The sequence below is a fragment of the Oncorhynchus nerka genome, unplaced genomic scaffold (genome assembly GCF_034236695.1).
Source record: "Oncorhynchus nerka isolate Pitt River unplaced genomic scaffold, Oner_Uvic_2.0 unplaced_scaffold_959, whole genome shotgun sequence".
Lineage (NCBI taxonomy): Eukaryota > Metazoa > Chordata > Actinopteri > Salmoniformes > Salmonidae > Oncorhynchus > Oncorhynchus nerka.
Genome location: NW_027040355.1, coordinates 93,139 through 120,651, shown reverse-complemented (window position 1 = coordinate 120,651; position 27,513 = coordinate 93,139). Strand labels below are relative to the sequence as shown.

Here is a 27,513-nt window from a genome sequence, read left to right as displayed (position 1 = left end):
ACACTGGTTACATCAACATATTCCACTACTCTTTACTCTACTACACTAACACACTGGTTACATCAACATATTCCACTACTCTTTACTCTACTACACTAACACACTGGTTACATCAACATATTCCACTACTCTTCACTCTACTACACTAACACACTGGTTACATCAACATATTCCACTACTCTTCACACTGGTTACTCAACTACACTAACACACTGGTTACATCAACATATTCCACTACTCTTTACTCTACTACACTAACACACTGGTTACATCAACATATTCCACTACTCTTTACTACTACACTAACACACTGGTTACATCAACATATTCCACTACTCTTTACTCTACTACACTAACACACTGGTTACATCAACAATTCCATACTTTCCTCTACACTACACACTGGTTACATCAACATTTACTACTACTACACTAACACACTGGTTACATCAACATATTCCACTACTCTTTACTCTACTACACTAACACACTGGTTACATCAACATATTCCACTACTTTTACTCTACTACACTAACACACTGGTTACATCAACATATTCCACTACTCTTTACTCTACTACACTAACACACTGGTTACATCAACATATTCCACTACCTTTACTCTACTACTAACACACTGGTTACATCAACATATTCCACTACTCTTTTTTCTACTACACTAACACACTGGTTACATCAACATATTCCACTACTGCAACTGTTACATCAACATTCCACTACTATTGTTACATCAACATATTCACTACTCTTTACTCTACTAACACTGGTTACATCAACATATTCCACTGGTTACTATCAACTGGTTACATCATATTCCACTACTCTTTACTCTACTACACTAACACACTGGTTACATCAACATATTCCACTACTCTTTACTCTACTACACTAACACACTGGTTACATCAACATATTCCACTACTCTTTACTCTACTAGACTAACACACTGGTTACATCAACATATTCCACTACTCTTTACTCTACTACACTAACACACTGGTTACATCAACATATTCCACTACCACTTAACACACTGGTTACTCAACATATTCCACTCTACTACACTAACACACTGGTTACATCAACATATTCCACTACTCTTTACTCTACTACACTAACACACTGGTTACATCAACATATTCCACTACTCTTTACTCTACTACACTAACACACTGGTTACATCAACATATTCCACTACTCTTTACTCTACTACACTAACACACTGGTTACATCAACATATTCCACTACTACTGTACTGTAACACACTGGTTACATCAACATATTCCACTACACTCTAACACAACACACTGGTTACATCAACATATTCCACTACTCTTTACTCTACTACACTAACACACTGGTTACATCAACATATTCCACTACTCTTCACTACACTACACATCAACATATTCCACTACTAACTACACTAACACACTGGTTACATCAACATATTCCACTACTCTTTACTCTACTACACTAACACACTGGTTACATCAACATATTCCACTACTCTTTACTCTACTACACTAACACACTGGTTACATCAACATATTCCACTACTCTTTACTCTACTACACTAACACACTGGTTACATCAACATATTCCACTACTCTTTACTCTACTACACTAAATGGCACTGGTTACATCAACATATTCCACTTCTTTACTCTACTACACTAACACACTGGTTACATCAACATATTCCACTACTCTTTACTCTACTTCACTAACACACTGGTTACATCAACATATTCCACTACTCTTTCCTACTACACTAACACACTGGTTACATCAACATATTCCACTACTCAGTTACTCTACTACACTAACACACTGGTTACATCAACATATTCCACTACTGGCTTTACTCTACTACACTAACACACTGGTTACATCAACATATTCACTACTCTTTACTCTACTACACTAACACACTGGTTACATCAACATATTCCACTACTGGCTTTTCCACTACTCTACTACACTAACACACTGGTTACATCAACATATTCCACTACTCTTTACTCTACTACACTAATCAACATATTCTGGTTACATCAACATATTCCACTACTGGCTACTCTACTACACTAACACACTGGTTACATCAACATATTCCACTACTCTTTACTCTACTACACTAACACACTGGTTACATCAACATATTCCACTACTCTTTACTCTACTACACTAACACACTGGTTACATCAACATATTCCACTACTCTTTACTCTACTACACTAACACACTGGTTACATCAACATATTCCACTACTCTTTACTCTACTACACTAACACACTGGTTACATCAACATATTCCACTACTGGCTTTACACTCTGGTTACATCAACATATTCCACTAACACACTGGTTACATCAACATATTCCACTACTCTTTACTCTACACTAACACACTGGTTACAAACATATTCCACTACTCTTTACTCTACTACACTAACACACTGGTTACATCAACATATTCCACTACTCTTTACTCTACTACACTAACACACTGGTTACATCAACATATTCACTACTAGCTTTACTCTACAAACACACTGGTTACATCAACATATTCCACTACTCTTTACTCTACTACACTAACACACTGGTTATATCAACATATTCCACTACTCTTTACTCTACTACACTAACACACTGGTCACATCAACATATTCCACTACTCTTTACTCTACTACACTAACACACTGGTTACATCAACATATTCCACTACTCTTTACTCTACTACACTAACACACTGGTTACATCAACATATTCCACTACTCTTTCACTGGCTACTACACTAACACACTGGTTACATCAACATATTCCACTACTCTTTATCTACTACACTCACACTGGTCACATCAACATATTCCACTCTTTAGGTAGCTCTACACACTAACACACTGGCTACATCAACATATTCCACTACACTCTACTACACTAACACACTGGTTACATCAACATATTCCACTACTCTTTACTCTACTACACTAACACACTGGTTACATCAACATATTCCACTACTCTTTACTCTACTACACTAACACACTGGTCACATCAACATATTCCACTACTCTTCACTCTACACTAACACACTGGTCACATCAACATATTCCACTACTCTTTACTCTACACTAACACACTGGTTACATCAACATATTCCACTACTCTTCACTCTACTACACTAACACACTGGTTACATCCACATATTCCACTACTCCATTCAGCTCACAGTCTATGTTGATTCATTAGAAGAAGATTCACAGTAACAAATGTACCACGGAAGCTGATAATGAAATTCCCATTAAACGTAGTTCAGCCTGCTAGCGAACTCCCACACACTCGCTGGTCGGCTAATGCCATTACCGTTGAAGGTCAGAAAACATCTCACGGCTGAACACAACAGTGACTGCAAACCGTTTAGTACCAGGTAGTTCATTAGCTATTCATCTAGCCCACTGGCCGCCTCTTTCTCTGTGGAAGCTATATTTATTTTACCTTTATTTAACTAGGCAAGTCAGTTAAGATTTTCAATGACGGCCTAGGAACAGTGGGTTAACTGCCTGTTCAGGGGCAGAACGACAGATTTGTACCTTGTCAGCTCGGGTGTTTGAACTTGCAACCTTCCGGTTACTAGTCCAACGCTCTAACCACTAGGCTACCCTGCAGCAGCAACTGAGCCTGGGAACGAGGTTAGTTAGCTACTGAGCTGAATGCTTTGAAATGGGCTGAAGTACCAGACTCTGTAATTCTATCTACTGACTGTAAATACCAGTTAAACCAGTTAACTTGAAATGTTTTACCAGTTTACTAGAAATTCCAATTAACTGTAAAATGCCAGTTAAGAGTAAAATGTTCCGGCATATTTACAGAATGAAACGCAAAGCTGAAACCGAGCGGCAGGGCCTCCGTGTTGTTGTCTGGCCTTGGTGTTGTGTTTCAAGTTTCAGCCTACTGTGACTGTAAAATAGTGGACATTCAATTCAGACAGCTGACCACAACCATCCATCTGTGTTTCCAGTGTTTTACTGTGGGGATGTTTTCCTCCTGTCGGATCTAATAACAGAAACTGCTTCACCACAACAAGGAAATGGCTAGTCAGTCAGTCAGTCAGTCCGGTCGCTCATTTCAAATGGCTAGTCAGTCAGTCAGTCAGTCATTCAGGTAGCTAGGTTTAAATGGCTAGTCAGTCAGTCAGTCAGTCCGGTAGCTCAGTTCAAATGGCTAGTCAGTCAGTCAGTCAGTCATTCAGGTAGCTAGGTTCAAATGGCTAGTCAGTCAGTCAGTCAGTCCGGTAGCTCATTTCAAATGGCTAGTCAGTCAGTCAGTCAGTCAGTCCGGTAGCTCATTTCAAATGGCTAGTCAGTCAGTCAGTCAGTCAGGTAGCTCATTTCAAATGGCTAGTCAGTCAGTCAGTCAGTCAGTCAGTCAGGTAGCTCATTTCAAATGGCTAGTCAGTCAGTCAGTCAGGTAGCTCAGTTCAAATGGCTAGTCAGTCAGTCAGTCAGTCCGGTAGCTCATTTCAAATGGCTAGTCAGTCAGTCAGTCAGTCAGGTAGCTCAGTTCAAATGGCTAGTCAGTCAGTCAGTCAGTCAGTCAGGTAGTTCAGTTCAAATGGCTAGTCAGTCAGTCAGTCAGTCAGGTAGCTCAGTTCAAATGGCTAGTCAGTCAGTCAGGTAGTTCAGTTCAAATGGCTAGTCAGTCAGTCAGTCAGTCAGGTAGCTCAGTTCAAATGGCTAGTCAGTCAGTCAGTCAGTCAGGTAGCTCATTTCAAATGGCTAGTCAGTCAGTCAGTCAGTCAGGTAGCTCAGTTCAAATGGCTAGTCAGTCAGTCAGTCAGGTAGCTCAGTTCAAATGGCTAGTCAGTCAGTCAGGTAGCTCATTTCAAATGGCTAGTCAGTCAGTCAGTCAATCAGGTAGCTCAGTTCAAATGGCTAGTCAGTCAGTCAGTCAGGTAGTTCAGTTCAAATGGCTAGTCAGTCAGTCAGTCAGTCAGGTAGCTCAGTTCAAATGGCTAGTCAGTCAGTCAGTCAGTCAGGTAGCTCAGTTCAAATGGCTAGTCAGTCAGTCAGTCAGGTAGCTCAGTTCAAATGGCTAGTCAGTCAGTCAGTCAGGTAGTTCAGTTCAAATGGCTAGTCAGTCAGTCAGTCAGGTAGCTCAGTTCAAATGGCTAGTCAGTCAGTCAGTCAGGTAGTTCAGTTCAAATGGCTAGTCAGTCAGTCAGTCAGTCAGGTAGCTCAGTTCAAATGGCTAGTCAGTCAGTCAGTCAGGTAGTTCAGTTCAAATGGCTAGTCAGTCAGTCAGTCAGTCAGGTAGCTCAGTTCAAATGGCTAGTCAGTCAGTCAGGTAGTTCAGTTCAAATGGCTAGTCAGTCAGTCAGGTAGCTCAGTTCAAATGGCTAGTCAGTCAGTCAGTCAGTCAGTCAGGTAGTTCAGTTCAAATGGCTAGTCAGTCAGTCAGTCAGTCAGTCAGGTAGCTCAGTTCAAATGGCTAGTCAGTCAGTCAGTCAGTCAGGTAGCTCAGTTCAAATGGCTAGTCAGTCAGTCAGTCAGTCAGGTAGCTCAGTTCAAATGGCTAGTCAGTCAGTCAGGTAGTTCAGTTCAAATGGCTAGTCAGTCAGTCAGGTAGCTCAGTTCAAATGGCTAGTCAGTCAGTCAGTCAGTCAGTCAGGTAGTTCAGTTCAAATGGCTAGTCAGTCAGTCAGTCAGTCAGTCAGGTAGCTCAGTTCAAATGGCTAGTCAGTCAGTCAGTCAGTCAGGTAGCTCAGTTCAAATGGCTAGTCAGTCAGTCAGTCAGGTAGCTCAGTTCAAATGGCTAGTCAGTCAGTCAGTCAGTCAGGTAGCTCAGTTCAAATGGCTAGTCAGTCAGTCAGTCAGTCAGTCAGTCAGTCAGTCAGGTAGCTCAGTTCAAGCTTCACCAAATATGTTTTTAGGTTATCTGCATTACATAAGCAACTCATAATGGTGTATATTTAAACAAATTCTACAAATCGTGTGAAAATTGACAGGCTATACAATGGTTGTATTGTTGTTCTGTTTAAGTCTATTCAAGTGGGATTAAATGATGACAAACCTTACAGAAACCGTCTCCATCAGCCAGTCTGAATGTGGTTTAAGTCAATCAGAATCAGAATTCCTGTGAGGAAGACCTACTATTGTTATGATGAAAACAAACACTTTGGGATTATCGGGATAGGAATGGAAACAACAGAAGAAGATAGATTCACACACACACACACACACACACACACACACACACACACACACCAAGATGTATTCACCTCTTCTCCTCCATCCAGCAGCCATGGCAACTAGCGTTAGTTTGCACCAGAACTTTAATCACCAAATCTGCACAGTGGGTTGTTATCAGATTATAGGATTATCCCGTCCACATTGAGACATCACACAGAAGCAGAGGCCCATAAACACACACAAGACCTCCCTCCAACCCATCTCTAAGAGAGGCCCATCCCAGAGCCACCCAGCCCAGGCAGGGAGGGCAACACCTGGGTTCTGATGGAGGTTCTCTCCTAGTGATTCACCCAACGGCAGCGCAGATGAAATTGGTTCATCTTATTGCAAAGAAATGCGAGAGGGAGAGAGAGAGAGAGAGAGAGAGAGAGAGAGAGAGAGAGAGAGAGAGAGAGAGAGAGAGAGAGAAATAGGGAGAGAGAGAGAGAGAGAGAGAGAGAGAGAGAGAGAGAGAGAGAAAGAGAGAAATAGAGAAAGAGAGAGAGAGAGAGAGAGAGAGAGAGAGAGATCTCACTCTGACCTGTTTACAGTTAAGTGTATAATGGGAGCAAGGCTGCCCTCTATAGGTGGGGAGGGGGAGGAGTCTATTGTATTTACTGTTTAACTCCAATCCAGTAGTAACACACCTGAATCAACAAATCAACAATTATGTGATTAGTTGAATCCGATGTGTTACTGCTGGGCTGGAACAAAAGCCTACACACCCCAGGACTGAGGATGAGAATCTCTAGTCAAGTGCAGAGTTTCAGCTGTACTGTAGTCCTATTGCCTCATTTCAAATAAACCTCTAGTCCAGGGGTGTCCAACTCACTTTTCCCCGGGAGCTGCATTAGGTATTCAACAAGTTCTGAATTTTTTGCATATTTTTTTTCTGCATTTTTTGTATATTTCCTTGCAGTTGAAATGTGTAATAAATAGTCCTCTATCTATCGCGCCTCAGCACTCAGCGGTCCTGTTCTGTGAGCTTGTGTGACCTACCACCTTGCGGCTGAGCCGTTGTTGCCACTAGGCATTTCCACTTCACAATAACAGCACTTATAGTTGACCGGGGGCAGCTCTAGCAGGGCAGAAATTTAGACAAACTGACTTGTTGTGAAGGTGGCATCCTATGACGGTGCCACGTTGAAAGTCACTGAGCTCTTCAGTAAGGCCATTCCACTACTAATGTTTGTCTATGGAGATTGCATGGCTGTGTGCTCCATTTATACACCTGTCATCAACGGGTGTGGCTGGAAAAGCCCAATCCACTCATTTGAAGGGGTATCCAAATACTTTTGTATAAATAGTGTAGTTGTTTTGCCTTAAAAGGGAACCAATATAATATTTGTTCAGCCATAAAGGGCTTTTCTACAAGCAGTCAGTTGACACCCTTAATGGGTGGATGAACAGGTCTCAGATCTAATGTTTGATCCAACTTTTGACACATTTCAGATCGAGAAGAGGTGTCCATTATAAGGATGAAATAACATTAAGGGCTGAAATAGATCTGATGTTGATTGAACAAAATGGACAGAAATTAGTCAGAATGGACGGAATAGAATCAGAATGGACAGAACAGAATCAGAATGGACAGAACAGAATCAGAATGGACAGAACAGAATCAGAATGGACGGAACAGAATCAGAATGGACAGAACAGAATCAGAATGGACAGAACAGAATCAGAATGGATGGAACAGAATCAGAATGGAGGGAACAGAATCAGAATGGACGGAACAGAATCAGAATGGAGGGAACAGAATCAAAATGGACGGAACAGAATCAGAATGGACAGAACAGAATCAGAATGGACGGAACAGAATCAGAATGGACGGAACAGAATCAGAATGGACAGAATTGATCTCTGCCAAACAAGCTAATTAGAAGTTTCGAACTCTAGACAGCCAATTTGTCTCTTCTTCTCTCATGGGAAAACAGCAACACACACACACACCCAACAGTCCTCCTCCTTCACACACACACACACACACACACACACACACACACACACACACACACACACACACACACACACACACACACACATGGACACACTTCTACCCAGTCAGCTTTGCAAGCATCCATCCACACTAAGCAAGCCAAGCATCTGCCAATAGCCGTTGAGGTTAAAAACAGGTGGTCTTTCCCCTGGGCCAGAGCCAGTCAGCACCCGACTGTCCCGAACGAGACAGATAGCTGGCCCAGGGAAAATCAACACCAATGAAGTAATTCACAGAGAAATCAATAGCTACAAACAAGGGCTGAGCGACAGAGGAGAGGGAGATGGAGAAGGTGGCGACAGAGGAGAGGGAGATGGAGAAGGGGGTGACAGAGGAGAGGGAGATGGAGAAGGGGGTGACAGAGGAGAGGGAGATGGAGAAGGGGTGACAGAGGAGAGGGAGATGGAGAAGGGGGTGACAGAGGAGAGGGAGATGGAGAAGGTGGCGACAGAGGAGAGGGAGATGGAGAAGGTGGCGACAGAGGAGAGGGAGATGGAGAAGGTGGCGACAGAGGAGAGGGAGATGGAGAAGGTGGTGACAGAGGAGAGGGAGATGGAGAAGGTGGTGACAGAGGAGAGGGAGATGGAGAAGGTGGCGACAGAGGAGAGGGAGATGGAGAAGGTGGTGACAGAGGAGAGGGAGATGGAGAAGGTGGTGACAGAGTAGAGGGAGATGGAGAAGGTGGTGACAGAGGAGAGGGAGATGGAGAAGGGGGTGACAGAGGGGGGATGATGAGGTGGAGCAGGAGTGAAATGGAATCTCATTATGTGTATTTATTAAATACAATATACTGATCCAGTAAGACCTGGGGTGATGATACTATAATATATTGATCCAGTAAGACCTGGGGTGATGATACTATAATATATTGATCCAGTAAGACCTGGGGTGATGATACTATAATATATTGATACAGTAAGACCTGGGGTGATGATACTATAATATATTGATCCAGTAAGACCTGGGGTGATGATACTATAATATATTGATCCAGTAAGACCTGGGGTGATGATACTATAATATATTGATCCAGTAAGACCTGGGGTGATGATACTATAATATATTGATCCAGTAAGACCTGGGGTGATGATACTATAATATATTGATCCAGTAAGACCTGGGGTGATGATACTATAATATATTGACCCAGTAAGACCTGGGGTGATGATACTATAATATATTGATACAGTAAGACCTGGGGTGATGATACTATAATATATTGATCCAGTAAGACCTGGGGTGATGATACTATAATATATTGATCCAGTAAGACCTGGGGTGATGATACTATAATATACTGATCCAGTAAGACCTGGGGTGATGATACTATAATATATTGATCCAGTAAGACCTGGGGTGATGATACTATAATATATTGATCCAGTAAGACCTGGGGTGATGATACTATAATATATTGATCCAGTAAGACCTGGGGTGATGATACTATAATATATTGATCCAGTAAGACCTGGGGTGATGATACTATAATATATTGATCCAGTAAGACCTGGGGTGATGATACTATAATATATTGACCCAGTAAGACCTGGGGTGATGATACTATAATATATTGATACAGTAAGACCTGGGGTGATGATACTATAATATATTGATCCAGTAAGACCTGGGGTGATGATACTATAATATATTGATCCAGTAAGACCTGGGGTGATGATACTATAATATATTGATCCAGTAAGACCTGGGGTGATGATACTATAATATATTGATCCAGTAAGACCTGGGGTGATGATAACTATAATATACTGATACAGTAAGACCCGGAGTGATGATACTATAATATATTGATCCAGTAAGACCTGGGGTGATGATACTATAATATATTGATCCAGTAAGACCTGGGGTGATGATACTATAATATATTGATCCAGTAAGACCTGGGGTGATGATACTATAATATATTGATCCAGTAAGACCTGGGGTGATGATACTATAATATATTGACCCAGTAAGACCTGGGGTGATGATACTATAATATATTGATACAGTAAGACCTGGGGTGATGATACTATAATATATTGATCCAGTAAGACCTGGGGTGATGATACTATAATATATTGATCCAGTAAGACCTGGGGTGATGATACTATAATATATTGATCCAGTAAGACCTGGGGTGATGATACTATAATATATTGATCCAGTAAGACCTGGGGTGATGATACTATAATATATTGATCCAGTAAGACCTGGGGTGATGATACTATAATATATTGATACAGTAAGACCTGGGGTGATGATAACTATAATGGTAATGGTAATATGCAGTTTTCTAGAGAGGCCCAGGATGAGGGCTTAACACTATTATGATGAGTAGCTAGCATCATGTTAATACCTTCTCTACCAATAAAGAGAAGCTTAACATGGCCTCTGCCATATTGCTGAGGCTCAGAACTCAACCAAAAACTGCTACCATCAGTCCACAAACTCCTCTCTCTCTCTCTCTCTCTCTCTCTCTCTCTCTCTCTCTCTCTCTCTGTCTCTCTCTCTCTCTCTCTCTCTCTCTCTCTGTCTCTGTCTCTGTCTCTCTCTCTCTCTCTCTCTCTCTGTCTCTCTCTCTCTCTCTCTCTCTCTGTCTCTGTCTCTGTCTCTCTCTCTCTCTCTCTCTGTCTCTGTCTCTCTCTCTCTCTGTCTCTGTCTCTGTCTCTCTCTCTCTCTGTCTCTCTCTCTCTCTCTCTCTCTCTCTCAGACAATCTCCAAGAGGGTATTTTGAAGATTGCTGAAAATGTTTAAATGCTTTTCAGTCTATCTTGAATCATTTGTGTTATTTGTTTCCCAGATAAGTTGTCCTGATACGACCCGTACCCAGCTCACTGTCTGTCAACTGATTTCACTTGTAACATACGCTGGCTCCTTTCCTGTTAGGAACGTATACATTTCCCAGATTATATATATATATATATATATGTAACACAGGTACACACTTTACTTTACAATCAGAATCATACCAAGCAGATGAAACAGCAAGGTTATGATGCCAAACATCCATAGTGTTTCATGCTGTTGACCCTGACCCTGGGTGGATATATTTTAGGACTTAACTATTACCCCTAAATATGTGCTGTTCTGTAAGAGAAGATGGATCAGGGATGAGACCCAAGGGCCCACAGAGTCATGATCAGGCACACACACACACACACACACACGCAGAAACACACACACACACACACACAGAAACACACACACATACAGAGAACCCATACACACACACACACACACACACACACACACACACACACACACACACACACACACACACACACACACACACACATACACACACACATACAGAGAACACATACACTAACTAACTAACTAATCCACAATGATTGTTAATGGTTTATACTCTGACACAGGATGAGTCAATAAATAACATAAACAAATCAATAAAAACTGAGTGAAAAATGTGACGCCTGGACTCTGATTGATGGCATTTTTACAATGTAGGTCTTCAGTATATTATACTGTGTTTATAAGGTGGCCTTAGCTAGTCCTACAGTAAGGTGTTTATAGGGTGGCCCTAGCTAGTCCTACAGTAAGGTGTTTATAGTGTGGCCTTAGCTAGTCCTACAGTAAGGTGTTTATAGGGTGGCCCTAGCTAGTCCTACAGTAAGGTGTTTATAGTGTGGCCCTAGCTAGTCCTACAGTAAGGTGTTTATAGTGTGGCCTTAGCTAGTCCTACAGTAAGGTGTTTATAGGGTGGCCCTAGCTAGTCCTACAGCAAGGTGTTTATAGTGTGGCCCTAGCTAGTCCTACAGTAAGGTGTTTATAGGGTGGCCCTAGCTAGTCCTACAGTAAGGTGTTTATAGTGTGGCCCTAGCTAGTCCTACAATAAGGTGTTTATAGGGTGGCCCTAGCTAGTCCTACAGTAAGGTGTTTATAGGGTGGCCCTAGCTAGTCCTACAGTAAGGTGTTTATAGTGTGGCTAGCTCCTACAGTAAGGTGTTTATAGGTGGCCCTAGCTAGTCCTACAGTAAGGTAAGGTGTTTAGTCCTACAGTAAGGTGGTTATAGGGTGGCCCTAGCTAGTCCTACAGTAAGGTGTTTATAGTGTGGCCCTAGCTTCCTACAGTAAGGTGTGGCCCTAGCTAGTCCTACAAGGTAAGGTGTTTAGCTAGTCCTACAGGTGGTTATAGGGCCCTAGCTAGTCCTACAGTAAGGTGTTTATAGGGTGGCCCTAGCTAGTCCTACAGTAAGGTGTTTATAGGGTGGCCCTAGCTAGTCCTACAGTAAGGTGTTTATAGTGTGGCCCTAGCTAGTCCTACAGTAAGGTGTTTATAGGGTGGCCCTAGCTAGTCCTACAGTAAGGTGTTTATAGTGGTGGCCCTAGCTAGTCCTACAGTAAGGTGTTTATAGGTGGCCCTAGCTAGTCCTACAGTAAGGTGTTTATAGTGGTGGCCCTAGCTAGTCCTACAGTAAGGTGTTTATAGGGTGGCCCTAGCTAGTCCTACAGTAAGGTGTTTATAGTGTGGCTAGCTCCTACAGTAAGGTGTTTATAGTGTGGCCCTAGCTAGTCCTACAGTAAGGTGTTTATAGTGTGGCCCTAGCTAGTCCTACAGTAAGGTGGCCCTAGCTAGTATAGTGTGGCCCTAGCTAGTCCTACAGTAAGGTGTTTATAGTGTGGCCCTAGCTAGTCCTACAGTAAGGTGTTTATAGGTGTTTAGTCCTACAGTAAGGTGTTTATAGGCCCTAGCTAGTCCTACAGTAAGGTGTTTATAGGGTGGCCCTAGCTAGTCCTACAGTAAGGTGTTTATAGGGTGGCCCTAGCTAGTCCTACAGTAAGGTGTTTATAGTGTGGCCCTAGCTAGTCCTACAGTAAGGTGGTTATAGGTCCTACAGTAAGTGGCCCTAGCTAGTCCTACAGTAAGGTGTTTATAGTGGCCCTAGCTAGTCCTAAGTAAGGTGTTTATAGGGTGGCCCTAGCTAGTCCTACAGTAAGGTGTTTATAGGGTGGCCCTAGCTAGTCCTACAGTAAGGTGTTTATAGGGTGGCCCTAGCTAGTCCTACAGTAAGGTGTTTATAGTGTGGCCCTAGCTAGTCCTACAGTAAGGTGTTTATAGGGTGGCCCTAGCTAGTCCTACAGTAAGGTGTTTATAGTGTGGCCCTAGCTAGTCCTAAGGTGTTTATAGGGTGGCCCTAGCTAGTCCTACAGTAAGGTGTTTATAGTGTGGCCCTAGCTAGTCCTACAGTAAGGTGTTTATAGTGTGGCCCTAGCTAGTCCTACAGTAAGGTGTTTATAGGGTGGCCCTAGCTAGTCCTACAGTAAGGTGTTTATAGTGTGGCCCTAGCTAGTCCTACAGTAAGGTGTTTATAGTGTGGCCCTAGCTAGTCCTACAGTAAGGTGTTTATAGGGTGGCCCTAGCTAGTCCTACAGTAAGGTGTTTATAGTGTGGCCCTAGCTAGTCCTACAGTAAGGTGTTATAGGGTGGCCCTAGCTAGTCCTACAGTAAGGTGTTTATAGGGTGGCCCTAGCTAGTCCTACAGTAAGGTATTTATAGTGTGGCCCTAGCTAGTCCTACAGTAAGGTGTTTATAGGGTGGCCCTAGCTAGTCCTACAGTAAGGTATTTATAGGGTGGCCCTAGCTAGTCCTACAGCAAGGTGTTTATAGTGTGGCCCTAGCTAGTCCTACAGTAAGGTGTTTATAGGGTGGCCCTAGCTAGTCCTACAATAAGATGTTTATAGGGTGGCCCTAGCTAGTCCTACAGTAAGGTGTTTATAGTGTGGCCCTAGCTAGTCCTACAGTAAGGTGGTTATAGTGTGGCCCTAGCTAGTCCTACAGTAAGGTGTTTATAGGGTGGCCCTAGCTAGTCCTACAGTAAGGTGTTTATAGTGTGGCCCTAGCTAGTCCTACAGTAAGGTGTTTATAGGGTGGCCCTAGCTAGTCCTACAGTAAGGTATTTATAGGTAGCTAGTCCTACAGCAAGGTGTTTATAGTGTGGCCCTAGCTAGTCCTACAGTAAGGTGTTTATAGGGTGGCCCTAGCTAGTCCTACAATAAGATGTTTATAGGGTGGCCCTAGCTAGTCCTACAGTAAGGTGTTTATAGTGTGGCCCTAGCTAGTCCTACAGTAAGGTGGTTATAGTGTGGCCCTAGCTAGTCCTACAGTAAGGTGTTTATAGTGTGGCCCTAGCTAGTCCTACAGTAAGGTGTTTATAGGGTGGCCCTAGCTAGTCCTACAGTAAGGTGTTTATAGGGTGGCCCTAGCTAGTCCTACAGTAAGGTGTTTATAGTGTGGCCCTAGCTAGTCCTACAGTAAGGTGTTTATAGTGTGGCCCTAGCTAGTCCTACAGTAAGGTGGTTATAGGGTGGCCCTAGCTAGTCCTACAGTAAGGTGTTTATAGTGTGGCCCTAGCTAGTCCTACAGTAAGGTGTTTATAGGGTGGCCCTAGCTAGTCCTACAGTAAGGTGTTTATAGGGTGGCCCTAGCTAGTCCTACAGTAAGGTGTTTATAGTGTGGCCCTAGCTAGTCCTACAATAAGGTGTTTATAGGGTGGCCCTAGCTAGTCCTACAGTAAGGTGTTTATAGGGTGGCCCTAGCTAGTCCTACAGTAAGGTGGTTATAGGGTGGCCCTAGCTAGTCCTACAGTAAGGTGTTTATAGGGTGGCCCTAGCTAGTCCTACAGTAAGGTGTTTATAGGGTGGCCCTAGCTAGTCCTACAGTAAGGTGTTTATAGTGTGGCCCTAGCTAGTCCTACAGTAAGGTGGTTATAGGGTGGCCCTAGCTAGTCCTACAGTAAGGTGTTTATAGTGTGGCCCTAGCTAGTCCTACAGTAAGGTGTTTATAGTGTGGCCCTAGCTAGTCCTACAGTAAGGTGTTTATAGTGTGGCCCTAGCTAGTCCTACAGTAAGGTGGTTATAGGGTGGCCCTAGCTAGTCCTACAGTAAGGTGTTTATAGTGTGGCCCTAGCTAGTCCTACAGTAAGGTGGTTATAGGGTGGCCCTAGCTAGTCCTACAGTAAGGTGTTTATAGTGTGGCCCTAGCTAGTCCTACAGTAAGGTGTTTATAGTGTGGCCCTAGCTAGTCCTACAGTAAGGTGTTTATAGGGTGGCCCTAGCTAGTCCTACAGTAAGGTATTTATAGTGTGGCCCTAGCTAGTCCTACAGTAAGGTGGTTATAGGGTGGCCCTAGCTAGTCCTACAGTAAGGTGTTTATAGGGTGGCCCTAGCTAGTCCTACAGTAAGGTATTTATAGTGTGGCCCTAGCTAGTCCTACAGTAAGGTGTTTATAGGGTGGCCCTAGCTAGTCCTACAGTAAGGTATTTATAGGGTGGCCCTAGCTAGTCCTACAGCAAGGTGTTTATAGTGTGGCCCTAGCTAGTCCTACAGTAAGGTGTTTATAGGGTGGCCCTAGCTAGTCCTACAATAAGATGTTTATAGGGTGGCCCTAGCTAGTCCTACAGTAAGGTGTTTATAGTGTGGCCCTAGCTAGTCCTACAGTAAGGTGGTTATAGTGTGGCCCTAGCTAGTCCTACAGTAAGGTGTTTATAGTGTGGCCCTAGCTAGTCCTACAGTAAGGTATTTATAGTGTGGCCCTAGCTAGTCCTACAGTAAGGTATTTATAGTGTGGCCCTAGCTAGTCCTACAGTAAGGTGTTTATAGGGTGGCCCTAGCTAGTCCTACAGTAAGGTGTTTATAGTGTGGCCCTAGCTAGTCCTACAGTAAGGTGTTTATAGTGTGGCCCTAGCTAGTCCTACAGTAAGGTGGTTATAGTGTGGCCCTAGCTAGTCCTACAGTAAGGTGTTTATAGTGTGGCCCTAGCTAGTCCTACAGTAAGGTATTTATAGTGTGGCCCTAGCTAGTCCTACAGTAAGGTATTTATAGTGTGGCCCTAGCTAGTCCTACAGTAAGGTGTTTATAGGGTGGCCCTAGCTAGTCCTACAGTAAGGTATTTATAGTGTGGCCCTAGCTAGTCCTACAGTAAGGTGTTTATAGGGTGGCCCTAGCTAGTCCTACAGTAAGGTGTTTATAGGGTGGCCCTAGCTAGTCCTACAGTAAGGTGTTTATAGGGTGGCCCTAGCTAGTCCTACAGTAAGGTGTTTATAGTGTGGCCCTAGCTAGTCCTACAGTAAGGTGTTTATAGTGTGGCCCTAGCCAGTCCTACAGCAAGGTGTTTATAGTGTGGCCCTAGCTAGTCCTACAGTAAGGGGTTTATAGTGTGGCCCTAGCTAGTCCTACAGTAAGGTATTTATAGTGTGGCCCTAGCTAGTCTTACAATAAGGTGGTTATAGTGTGGCCCTAGCTAGTCCTACAGTAAGGTGGTTATAGTGTGGCCCTAGCTAGTCTTACAGTAAGGTGTTTATAGGGTGGCCCTAGCTAGTCCTACAGTAAGGTGGTTATAGTGTGGCCCTAGCTAGTCTTACAGTAAGGTGTTTATAGGGTGGCCCTAGCTAGTCCTACAGTAAGGTGTTTATAGTGTTTCAGAAAGCGTCAAGTGAAAGTGTGGATTTTATGCAGACTGACCCCACTCCTATATGACAACAAGCGTCACAAAAGTTTACATTTAAATTCACATTAAGTTCTTCTGACGCAACAAATGTCTTTAGAAAATGCTGTTCTTCAAGCAAGGTCACAGTAGAGGAACCAGGGGATACCACTCACACAGAACCCAGCCAGGGTGATTCTGCATTTCTGTAAACAAACTAAGCTTGATAGACCCCATTAATAACATGACTTATTACAGTATGAATGGGATGATAATGAATGAACTTCAAGGGTAAACTCATACAGTTCTGCCCTATGACAATAGAGTCTGTCTGAGGATTAGAACCACAGGACATTCTCATTACAGGCCCAATGCATCAAACAGTAAGAACAGATCTGGGACCAGGATAGGCCGAATATGAACAGAACATTAATTACAATTCATCATCTCACAGTAACAACAGTATACCAACAGGACAAATAGGGCAAACAGGAAACATAGCCCTGGGGTGTATTCACTAGGAACCAAACCAACCATGAAACATAGCCCTGGGGTGTATTCACTAGGAACCAAACCAACCATGAAACATAGCCCTGGGGTGTATTCACTAGGAACCCAACCAACCATGAAACATAGCCCTGGGGTGTATTCACTAGGAACCCAACCAACCATTAAACATAGCCCTGGGGTGTATTCACTAGGAACCAAACCAACCACGAAACATAGCCCTGGGGTGTGTGTATTCACTAGGAACCAAACCAACCACGAAACATAGCCCTGGGGTGGGTGTATTCACTAGGAACCAAACCAACCATGAAACATAGCCCTGGGGTGGGTGTATTCACTAGGAACCAAACCAACCACGAAACATAGCCCTGGGGTGTGTGTATTCACTAGGAACCAAACCAACCATGAAACATAGCCCTGGGGTATATTCACTAGGAACCCAACCAACCATTAAACATAGCCCTGGGGTATATTCACTAGGAATCAAACCAACCATGAAACAGCCCTGGGGTATATTCACTAGGAACCAAACCAACCATGAAACATAGCCCTGGGGTATATTCACTAGGAACCCAACCAACCATTAAACATAGCCCTGGGGTGTATTCACTAGGAATCAAACCAACCATGAAACAGCCCTGGGGTATATTCACTAGGAACCAAACCAACCATGAAACATAGCCCTGGGGTATATTCACTAGGAACCCAACCAACCATTAAACATAGCCCTGGGGTGTATTCACTAGGAATCAAACCAACCATGAAACAGCCCTGGGGTATATTCACTAGGAACCAAACCAACCATGAAACAGCCCTGGGGTATATTCACTAGGAACCAAACCAACCATGAAACATAGCTCTGGGGTGTGTGTATTCACTAGGAACCAAACCAACCATGAAACATAGCCCTAGGATATATTCACTAGGAACCAAACCAACCATAAAACATAGCCCTAGGGTATATTCACTAGGAACCAAACCAACCATGAAACATAGCCTTAGGGTGTGTGTATTCACTAGGAACCCAACCAACCATGAAACATAGCCCTGGGGTATATTCACTAGGAACCAAACCAACCATGAAACATAGCCCTGGGGTGTATTCACTAGGAACCAAACCAACCATGAAACATAGCCCTGGGGTGTATTCACTAGGAACCAAACCAACCATGAAACATAGCCCTGGGGTGTATTCACTAGGAACCCAACCAACCATGAAAAATAGCCCTGGGGTGTATTCACTAGGAACCCAACCAACCATTAAACATAGCCCTGGGGTGTATTCACTAGGAACCAAACCAACCACGAAACATAGCCCTGGGGTGTGTGTATTCACTAGGAACCAAACCAACCACGAAACATAGCCCTGGGGTGTGTGTATTCACTAGGAACCAAACCAACCATGAAACATAGCCCTGGGGTATATTCACTAGGAACCCAACCAACCATTAAACATAGCCCTGGGGTGTATTCACTAGGAATCAAACCAACCATGAAACAGCCCTGGGGTATATTCACTAGGAACCAAACCAACCATGAAACATAGCCCTGGGGTATATTCACTAGGAACCCAACCAACCATTAAACATAGCCCTGGGGTGTATTCACTAGGAATCAAACCAACCATGAAACAGCCCTGGGGTATATTCACTAGGAACCAAACCAACCATGAAACAGCCCTGGGGTATATTCACTAGGAACCAAACCAACCATGAAACATAGCTCTGGGGTGTGTGTATTCACTAGGAACCAAACCAACCATGAAACATAGCCCTAGGATATATTCACTAGGAACCAAACCAACCATAAAACATAGCCCTAGGGTATATTCACTAGGAACCAAACCAACCATGAAACATAGCCTTAGGGTGTGTGTATTCACTAGGAACCCAACCAACCATGAAACATAGCCCTGGGGTATATTCACTAGGAACCAAACCAACCATGAAACATAGCCCTGGGGTGTGTGTATTCACTAGGAACCAAACCAACCATGAAACATAGCCCTGGGGTTTATTCACTAGGAACCAAACCAACCATGAAACATAGCCCTGGGGTGTATTCACTAGGAACCCAACCAACCATGAAACATAGCCCTGGGGTATATTCACTAGGAACCAAACCAACCATGAAACATAGCCCTGGGGTGTGTGTATTCACTAGGAACCCAACCAACCATGAAACATAGCCCTGGGGTATATTCACTAGGAACCAAACCAACCATGAAACATAGCCCTGGGGTATATTCACTAGGAACCAAACCAACCACGAAACATAGCCCTGGGGTGGGTGTATTCACTAGGAACCAAACCAACCATGAAACATAGCCCTGGGGTGGGTGTATTCACTAGGAACCAAACCAACCATGAAACATAGCCCTGGGGTATATTCACTAGGAACCAAACCAACCACGAAACATAGCCCTGGGGTGGGTGTATTCACTAGGAACCAAACCAACCATGAAACATAGCCCTGGGGTGTGTGTATTCACTAGGAACCAAACCAACCATGAAACAGCCCTGGGGTATATTCACTAGGAACCAAACCAACCATGAAACATAGCCCTGGGGTGTATTCACTAGGAACCAAACCAACCATGAAACATAGCCCTGGGATGTATTCACTAGGAACCAAACCAACCAAATGGAAGCCAACAGAAGACTAGACAACAGAACGAAACAGGGAGGGCCCTACCTCAAATCAAATCACAATCAAATCAAATGAATGTATAAAGCCCTTCTTCCATCAGCTGATATCTCAAAGTGCTGTACAGAAACCCAGCCTGAAACCCTAAACAGCAAGCAATGCAGGTGTAGAAGCACGGTGGCTAGGAAAAACTCCCTAGCAAGGCCAGAACCTAGGAAGAAAACCTAAATCTGTCCAATAGAAACTCTTGTTTCAGTTGCACAACGTTTTGTAACTGTGTGCTACAGTGTTGGTCTGAATGAATAGGCTGCACCCCAGGTTCCAGATGTGTTTGTACTGTCTTGTGACAATGACCATACAGTAGGAGTTGGTTAGACAGCACAAATAGATATTCCACCAGACCAACCTCACAGTAACAACATCACTCTCACACAACAAATAGAATCAGTATAGCCTGGTTCCCAGATCTGACAATACAACAGGACAAATAGAATGAATATAGCCTGGTTCCAGATCTGACAATAAAACACAACAAATAGAATCAATATAGCCTGGCTCCAGGTCTGACAATACAACAGGACAAATAGAATCAATATAGCCTGGTTCTAGATCTGACAATACAACAGGACAAATAGAATCAATATAGCCTGGTTTCAGATCTGACAATACAACAGGACAAATATAATCAGTATAGCCTGGTTCCCAGATCTGACAATACAACAGGACAAATATAATCAATATAGCCTGGTTCTAGATCTGACAATACAACAGGACAAATAGAATCAATATAGCCTGGTTTCAGATCTGACAATACAACAGGACAAATATAATCAGTATAGCCTGGTTCCCAGATCTGACAATACAACAGGACAAATAGAATCAATATAGCCTGGCTCCAGATCTGACAATGAGCATAGGAGTTGGTTAGACAGCACAAACAGATATCCTACATGGCTAGGACAAATTATAGTGCATCATCTCCCAGTAACACCAACAGTAACCAACAAGACAAGTAGCCCACAGTCAAAATAGTTTAACCAACAGGACAAGTAGCCCACAGTAAAACAATGTAACCAACAGGACAAGTCGTCCACAGTAACAATAGTTTAACCAACAGGACAAGTAGCCCACAGTAAAACAATGTAACCAACAGGACAAGTCGCCCACAGTAACAATAGTTTAACCAACAGGACAAGTAGCCCACAGTAAAACAATGTAACCAACAGGACAAGTCGCCCACAGTAACAATAGTTTAACCAACAGGACAAGTAGCCCACAGTTAAACAATGTAACCAACAGGACAAGTCGTCCACAGTAACAATAGTTTAACCAACAGGACAAGTAGCCCACAGTAAAAAATAGTTTAACCAACAGGACAAGTAGCCCACAGTAAAACAATGTAACCAACAGGTCAAGTAGCCCACAGTTAAACAATGTAACCAACAGGTCAAGTAGCCCACAGTTAAACAATGTAACCAACAAGTAGCCCACAGTTAAACAATGTAACCAACAAGTCAAGTAGCCCAGAGTTAAACAATGTAACCAACAAGTCAAGTAGCCCAGAGTAAAACAATGTAACCAACAGGACAAGTAGCCCACAGTTAAACAATGTAACCAACAGGTCGAGTAGCCCACAGTAAAACAATGTGACATAACCAGAATGTGTTGATTCATCTGAGGGGGGGTTGGGTGCACGGGGTCATGAGTCAGTCAGTCAGTCAGTCAGGGTCTATGTATCTATGCAGACTAAAGAAACACAAACACACCAAGTCAGTCAGGATCTGTGTTGTCTCCAGTCAGAACAGACTACCTGAGCGTGCATGACAGTATCCAATCAGAACAGACTATACATGACAGCATCCAATCAGAACAGACTATCTGAGTATACATGACAGCATCCAACCAGAACAGAATGAGTATACATGACAGTGTCATGCCCTGACCTTAGAGAGCCTTTTTTATTTCTCTATTTCGTTTGGTCGGGGTGTGATTTACCTGGTTCTGTTCTGACAGGTACTGGTCATTACAACACAACACCTACCTGGTTCTGTTCTGACAGGTACTGGTCATTACAACACAACACCTACCTGGTTCTGTTCTGACAGGTACTGGTCATTACAACACAACACCTACCTGGTTCTGTTCTGACAGGTACTGGTCATTACAACATAACACCTACCTGGTTCTGTTCTGACAGGTACTGGTCATTACAACACAACACCTACCTTCTACTGTTCTGACAGGTACTGGTCATTACAACACAACACCTACCTGGTTCTGTTCTGACAGGTACTGGTCATTACAACATAACACCTACCTTCTACTGTTCTGACAGGTACTGGTCATTACAACACAACACCTACCTTCTACTGTTCTGACAGGTACTGGTCATTACAACACAACACCTACCTGGTTCTGTTCTGACAGGTACTGGTCATTACAACACAACACCTACCTGGTTCTGTTCTGACAGGTACTGGTCATTACAACATAACACCTACCTGGTTCTGTTCTGACAGGTACTGGTCATTACAACACAACACCTACCTTCTACTGTTCTGACAGGTACTGGTCATTACAACACAACACCTACCTGGTTCTGTTCTGACAGGTACTGGTCATTACAACACAACACCTACCTGGTTCTGTTCTGACAGGTACTGGTCATTACAACATAACACCTACCTGGTTCTGTTCTGACAGGTACTGGTCATTACAACACAACACCTACCTTCTACTGTTCTGACAGGTACTGGTCATTACAACACAACACCTACCTGGTTCTGTTCTGACAGGTACTGGTCATTACAACACAACACCTACCTGGTTCTGTTCTGACAGGTACTGGTCATTACAACACAACACCTACCTGGTTCTGTTCTGACAGGTACTGGTCATTACAACATAACACCTACCTGGTTCTGTTCTGACAGGTACTGGTCATTACAACACAACACCTACCTGGTTCTGTTCTGACAGGTACTGGTCATTACAACATAACACCTACCTGGTTCTGTTCTGACAGGTACTGGTCATTACAACACCTACCTGGTTCTGTTCTGACAGGTACTGGTCATTACAACACAACACCTACCTGGTTCTGTTCTGACAGGTACTGGTCATTACAACACAACACCTACCTGGTTCTGTTCTGACAGGTACTGGTCATTACAACATAACACCTACCTGGTTCTGTTCTGACAGGTACTGGTCATTACAACATAACACCTACCTGGTTCTGTTCTGACAGGTACTGGTCATTACAACACAACACCTACCTGGTTCTGTTCTGACAGGTACTGGTCATTACAACACAACACCTACCTGGTTCTGTTCTGACAGGTACTGGTCACCTTACAAGGTACTGGTCATTACAACACAACACTTACCTGGTTCTGTTCTGACAGGTACTGGTCATTACAACATAACACCTACCTGGTTCTGTTCTGACAGGTACTGGTCATTACAACACAACACCTACCTGGTTCTGTTCTGACAGGTACTGGTCATTACAACATAACACCTACCTGGTTCTGTTCTGACAGGTACTGGTCATTACAACACAACACCTACCTGGTTCTGTTCTGACAGGTACTGGTCATTACAACATAACACCTACCTGGTTCTGTTCTGACAGGTACTGGTCATTACAACATAACACCTACCTGGTTCTGTTCTGACAGGTACTGGTCATTACAACACAACACCTACCTGGTTCTGTTCTGACAGGTACTGGTCATTACAACATAACACCTACCTGGTTCTGTTCTGACAGGTACTGGTCATTACAACACAACACCTACCTGGTTCTGTTCTGACAGGTACTGGTCATTACAACACAACACCTACCTGGTTCTGTTCTGACAGGTACTGGTCATTACAACACAACACCTACCTTCTACTGTTCTGACAGGTACTGGTCATTACAACACAACACCTACCTGGTTCTGTTCTGACAGGTACTGGTCATTACAACACAACACCTACCTTCTACTGTTCTGACAGGTACTGGTCATTACAACATAACACCTACCTGGTTCTGTTCTGACAGGTACTGGTCATTACAACATAACACCTACCTTCTACTGTTCTGACAGGTACTGGTCATTACAACATAACACCTACCTTCTACTGTTCTGACAGGTACTGGTCATTACAACACAACACCTACCTGGTCCTGTTCTGACAGGTACTGGTCATTACAACACAACACCTACCTGGTTCTGTTCTGACAGGTACTGGTCATTACAACATAACACCTACCTGGTTCTGTTCTGACAGGTACTGGTCATTACAACACAACACCTACCTGGTTCTGTTCTGACAGGTACTGGTCATTACAACACAACACCTACCTTCTACTGTTCTGACAGGTACTGGTCATTACAACATAACACCTACCTTCTACTGTTCTGACAGGTACTGGTCATTACAACATAACACCTACCTGGTTCTGTTCTGACAGGTACTGGTCATTACAACATAACACCTACCTTCTACTGTTCTGACAGGTACTGGTCATTACAACATAACACCTACCTTCTACTGTTCTGACAGGTACTGGTCATTACAACACAACACCTACCTGGTCCTGTTCTGACAGGTACTGGTCATTACAACACAACACCTACCTGGTTCTGTTCTGACAGGTACTGGTCATTACAACATAACACCTACCTGGTTCTGTCCTGACAGGTACTGGTCATTACAACACAACACCTACCTGGTTCTGTTCTGACAGGTACTGGTCATTACAACACAACACCTACCTTCTACTGTTCTGACAGGTACTGGTCATTACAACATAACACCTACCTTCTACTGTTCTGACAGGTACTGGTCATTACAACATAACACCTACCTGGTTCTGTTCTGACAGGTACTGGTCATTACAACACAACACCTACCTGGTTCTGTTCTGACAGGTACTGGTCATTACAACACAACACCTACCTGGTTCTGTTCTGACAGGTACTGGTCATTACAACACAACACCTACCTGGTTCTGTCCTGACAGGTACTGGTCATTACAACACAACACCTACCTGGTTCTGTTCTGACAGGTACTGGTCATTACAACACAACACCTACCTTCTACTGTTCTGACAGGTACTGGTCATTACAACATAACACCTACCTTCTACTGTTCTGACAGGTACTGGTCATTACAACACAACACCTACCTTCTACTGTTCTGACAGGTACTGGTCATCCTCACGGGGAACATTCTCAGGTCAAGTTCCCGGGTATGTGGATTAAACTCTTTCACTCCGGTCATGTACATTATAAAGTAATCCCAGAGTTCAGGTAAGGTGACGGAGGACATGGCTGATGGAGTACGAGTGGTGCTGTGGTCGCACAGGGAGGGAGTGAGTGAACGCTCCTGAGGGAGGGTGTGTTTGTGTGTGTGAGAGAGAGGGAGGGAGGGATTGAAAGAGAGAAATAGGGAAACAGAGTTAGAGAGAGGGAGGGAGGGAGGGAGGGAGAGAACAGTCAACAAAGAGAGATTGAGAGGCAGACATTTAGACAGACAGAGAGAGAGAGAGACAGATAGAACAGACAGAGTCATTCAGGGGACAGCAGTGTGTGTGTGTGTGTGTGTGTGTGTGTGTGTGTGTGTGTGTGTGTGTGTGTGTGTGTTACGCTGCTATAGTACCTCCCATGGCTGGTCCTGTGTTTATTAAGTGGTCCTTGCTTACCCTGTCCTACTGTCAACCCTGTCCTACTGTCAACCCTGTCCTACTGTCAACCCTGTCCTGGCCTGTCAGCTCCTAAATTTAGCTGCAAGTCACCAGGCAGAGAGAGTGACTCCTCCCCTGGCAGGGCAGGGCAGGCAACACACCACACCCTGCTCTCTACCTCTACACCCCCTCTCCCTCTCTCTCTCTCTCTCTCTCTCTACAACTCTTCCATCATCTCCCATTCCCTATCTCTTTCTTTCTACTCTACCTCTATTTCTCTCTCTACATCCCTTTCTCTCGCCATCTCTCCAAACAAACACTGTGCACAAACACATCCACGCACCATTACGTCCTCCTCGAGGTTACTAACTGTACATTTGAAGGGTTTCTCAAACGCTCACATGTTAGACAAATACAAAAACATGTAATCTAGTTGATCTGGAGTCACAGTATAGGCTACATTACCAAGACACGTATGTATACCAAGAGAAAACCTTACCCGCGCTGCGCCATGGAGATGCGTGATGGGTAACAGTGGTTCACACAGCAGTGCCAGAGACGTTATATAACTATCTATTGTAGCCTGAATATGGTTCGGATTTGTTAAGCAATAGTATGACTCTCATCCCAATGGTTAGTATCCTCATGGGCTTCCGTTGATAAATCTGGATATAGGATTATGCGCAATCGCTGTCCACATTTCATTAGGTTTACTGAGTTCTCGAAAATGAAATAGGAAATAAATAGAAGCGGCATTCATAATAAACAATTAAACTCTATATTAAGCAAACTGTAACAAATGTGTATAATGTATATCTTTCATGTGTAGCACCTGATGTCTGCACCGTTATAAATCAGTGCCGGACATACAAACCCGCTGACGCACGCAACTCTCCAAATGTCTGTGGCTCAAAACAAGAGTGGGAAGCACAATGAGCAACAACACTCCCGTGAAAACATTGAAACAGGTTTAATAATCCCATAACAGTTTCTCAAAGTATCAACACATGCGTGATATCGGTCACAGAATAGTCCCAATCCAAACCAGCCAGAGAACAAGGCTAGAGCCAGACCATGCCCAAAACGCATGATGACATAGCAAAAGTAAGGAGCCTAGTAGGTGACAGACAATCTTGTGTTTTTGAACTTCTTCACAAAGTGACACATGATGAACACAAACTCTGCGGTCATCTCTCTCCAGTCCTCTCTTACCAATAGATAAGCGAGAGTCCATCAAAACGCTCAAACTCTCGTCCTCGTCCTCCTTTCGGCATAACAACAGTAGACTAGTAGCCTAAGTGACAGAAAGCTAATGTTTTTTAACTTCATCAACCATAGTAGCCATATATAGGGCGCGGCGTCCTATAGAGCTACTTCAACCCAAAAGAGACACATGATGGTGTCACAACACAAACTCTGGAGTTGTCATCTCTCTCGAGTTCTCCCTTACCAGTAAATTAGCGAGAGTCCATCAAAACGCTCGAGTTCTCGTCCTCCTCCTTTCGAAAAGGGCATAGCATCCAAATATTTAGCTCCCGTGACTGCTGGCTCAGTTGTTTTTTCCCACCACAACAACGATCCCCGGGCCCCGCGGGATAACTTTAACACTTCACTCTGTCCATCAGTTGACGCGTCGACGTGCTGCGCTGTTCCTTCGCTGAGTGTGGAGATGTGTCAGCGCTGATTCATTCCGCATCAAATCAATGATAACGAGATTGCTGCCTGACTGCAACAGTAGCTAGCTGAGGGCGGGAAACTCAGCTCAACTAGCGCATTTTCTAATCTGGGGGACACGTGGAGGTTTTATGTTGAGCAAACCCTTCTGTTCAACCATATCAGGATATTTTCATTGGTCCCGCACACAATCGTTATGACTTTTTATTGTTCTCTTTCTTATAATAACAGCCGCGTCTGTTCGTTCTCATGGGAGAGCGTGTTTTCAGTCTCATACAACAGATGCTAGTGGACAGAGAGAGAGAGAG

The 27,513-nt window shown here is 43.7% G+C and overlaps 1 protein-coding gene across 1 annotated transcript in view; it reads right to left on the bottom strand.

Moving 5' to 3' along the window:
* Positions 1–27,260, bottom strand: part of si:dkeyp-72e1.9 (syntaxin-binding protein 4) — a 155,762-nt gene extending 128,502 nt beyond the window's left edge. Inside the window, exon 1 of the mRNA XM_065016601.1 lies at positions 26,982–27,260. Within this exon, the coding sequence (XP_064872673.1) occupies positions 26,982–27,046 (65 nt within the window). The 5' untranslated portion in view covers positions 27,047–27,260. The remainder of the gene's footprint in view (positions 1–26,981) is intronic.
* Positions 27,261–27,513: the final 253 nt, after the last annotated feature.